This window comes from Mandrillus leucophaeus, unplaced genomic scaffold, assembly GCF_000951045.1.
Source record: "Mandrillus leucophaeus isolate KB7577 unplaced genomic scaffold, Mleu.le_1.0 Scaffold410, whole genome shotgun sequence".
Classification (NCBI taxonomy): Eukaryota; Metazoa; Chordata; class Mammalia; order Primates; family Cercopithecidae; genus Mandrillus; species Mandrillus leucophaeus.
The window spans coordinates 1,540,898-1,543,564 of NW_012104366.1; the positions used below are offsets into that span (position 1 = coordinate 1,540,898).

The following is a 2,667-nucleotide window of genomic DNA, read 5'->3' on the forward strand; positions in this document are numbered from 1 at the left end:
GCCAAAATATCAACATTAGCAAAATTGAAAAAAGTTGATTTGAACCTTCATGGATGATTTGAAAGGGTTCGAGACTTTAGTGGTGCGAGTACGTAACTACAGATGTGGTGGAAATAGCAAGAAAACTAGAATTAGAAGTGGAACCTGAAGGTGTAGTTGAATTGCTGCAATGTCATGCCAAAACTTGAACAAATGAGGAGTTGTTTCTTATGGATGGGCAAAGAAAACGGTTTCTTGAGATAGAATCTACCCCTGGTGAAGATTCTGTGAACATTGTTGTAATGACAACAAAGGATTTAGAATATTCCATAAACATAGTTGATAAAGTAGTGGCAGGGTCGGAGAGGATTGACTCCAATTTTTTTTTTTTTTTTTTGAGACCAAGTCTCGCTCTGTCATCAGGCTGGAGTGCAGTGGCACAATCTTGGCTCACTGCACCCTCTGCCGCCCGGGTTCAAGCGATTCTCCTGCCTCAGCCTCCTGAGTAGCTAGGACTACAGGCACGCGCCACCACGCCCAACTAATTTTTGTATTTTTGGTAGAGACGGGTTTCACCACATTGGCCAGGATGGTCTCGATCGCTTGACCTCGTGATCTGCCTGCCTCGGCCTTCTCAAAGTGCTGGGATTACAGGCGTGAGTCACGCTCCCAGCCTTGACTCCAATTTTGAAAGTTCTACTCTGGGTGAATGCTGTCAAACAGCACATGCTACAGAGAAATCTTTTGTGAAAAGGAAAGTCAGTCAGTGTGGCAAACTTCATTGTTGTCTTAGCACAGCCACACCAACCTTTAGCAACCACCACTCTGACAGTCAGCAGCTGTCAACATTGAGACAAGACCCCTTAGTTGGGTACAGTGGCTTACACCTGTAATTCCAGCACTTTGGGAGGCCAATGTGGGAGGATTACTTGAGCCCAAGAGTTCAAGATCAGCCTGGGCAACATAGCAAAACTTTGTCTTTCCTAAAAATAAAAATAAAAGCCTGGCACGGTGGTCTGCACCTGTAGTCTCAGCTACTTGGGAGGTTGGTGGGAGGATTGCTTGGACCCAGGAGTTGGAGGCTGCAGTGAGCTGATTGTGGCACTGCATTCCAGCCTGGGCTACAGAGGAAGACCATGTCTCAAAAAGAAAAAAAACAAAGACACCCGACCCTTAGCAAAAAGTTTATGACTTGCTAAAGGCTCAGATGATCACTAGCATTTTTGGGCAATAAAGTATTTTAAAATTAAAGTATGTACTTGTTTGTTTAGACATAATGCTATTGTGCACAATACATTGCAGTATAGTGTAAATATAATTTTATATGTACTGGGAAATCAAAACATTTGCGTGACTCACTTTAACATATTTACTTTATTATGATGGTCCAGAACTGAACCCACAATATCTCTGAAGTATTCCTGTAACAGCTTTATCAAGATACATCTCACATACCATACAATTGACTCATTTAAAGTACACCATTCCATGGTTTTTAGTATAAGCCCAGAGTTGTGCAGTCATCACCGCAAACCATTTTAGAAAACTTTTACCATCCCCAAAAGAAATCCTGTACCCGTTAGTGGTCACTCCCTCTTTTACTCAGCTCTGGAACCACTGTTCTCTCTCTATAGATTTGCCTTTTCTGGACATTTTATATAAATGAAATCATACAATATGTGGCCTTTTGTGATGCTTCTTTCACTTAGCATGTTTTCAAGATTCATCTATTTTGTAGAATATGCATATCTTATGTGAACTATTGTTCAAGTCTTTTGCCAAATTTTTAGTTGGGTTCCTTTTTAAATATAGAGTTATAAGAGTTCTTTATATATTTTGGATACAGTCCTTTGTCTTTGTCAGTTATAGTATTGCAAGTATTTTTTTCCACTGTGGCTTGCCTGGTAGGTAAGTGTTTGACACATAGAGTAACTGTTACCTCCAAGGCTATGACTCATAAGCCTATCAACAAAAGGGCTTTACTGGAATTTCTTCTTTGCTTGGTAAACTAGCTCCTACAGTAAGAAAAAGGGTGCTAAATTTTGATCCTTTTAAAAAATTTATTTTATTCAGACCAAAAATTGATTTTCAAAGCAATAAACAAAGTACTCGTAAAGATCAAATTACACTAATAAGAAACCACAACTAAAAGTTATTCAAATACCTAATAGAACATTCGTTTAGGTGTGGAGGTTATTTGTGTATTTTTTATTTTCTGTTTCCAGCATGTTTAGAACATAAAAGTCATTCTTCACCTATTGCACTTATTGATGAAAAATCTACAAATGATCATTTATCACTTCCACAAAAGAGTCCATCTCTGGCAAAAGAAGTACCAGATCTATGTTTTTCTGATGAATATTTCTCTGACAAAAGAGCAGCAAAAGAAGAAAAACCAAAGAATGACCAAGAACCAGTAAATAGAATAATCCAAAAGAAAGAAAATGAAGATCACTTTGAACTTGACTGCACAGGACCATCTGTTAAATCATCTTCCTCTTCAATAGTTAAAAAAGCATCTTTTGAACATGGTAAAAAACAAGAGAATGATTTGGACCTTTTGAGTGACTTTATTATGCTGCGAAATAAATATAAGACTTGCACCTCAAAGACTGAAGTCACAAACAGTGATGGAAAACATGGTAGGTAATTTAATAATGTTTTGCCATAGATATGGTAGGCTCAAAG

General features: G+C 38.2%; 1 protein-coding gene across 1 annotated transcript in view; it reads left to right on the plus strand.

Moving 5' to 3' along the window:
* Positions 1-2,667, plus strand: part of LOC105548445 (chromosome unknown open reading frame, human C9orf84) — a 110,984-nt gene that overhangs the window by 63,989 nt on the left and 44,328 nt on the right. The window contains exon 11 of the mRNA XM_011992463.1: positions 2,205-2,621. Coding sequence (XP_011847853.1) covers positions 2,205-2,621 — 417 coding nt within the window. The remainder of the gene's footprint in view (positions 1-2,204; positions 2,622-2,667) is intronic.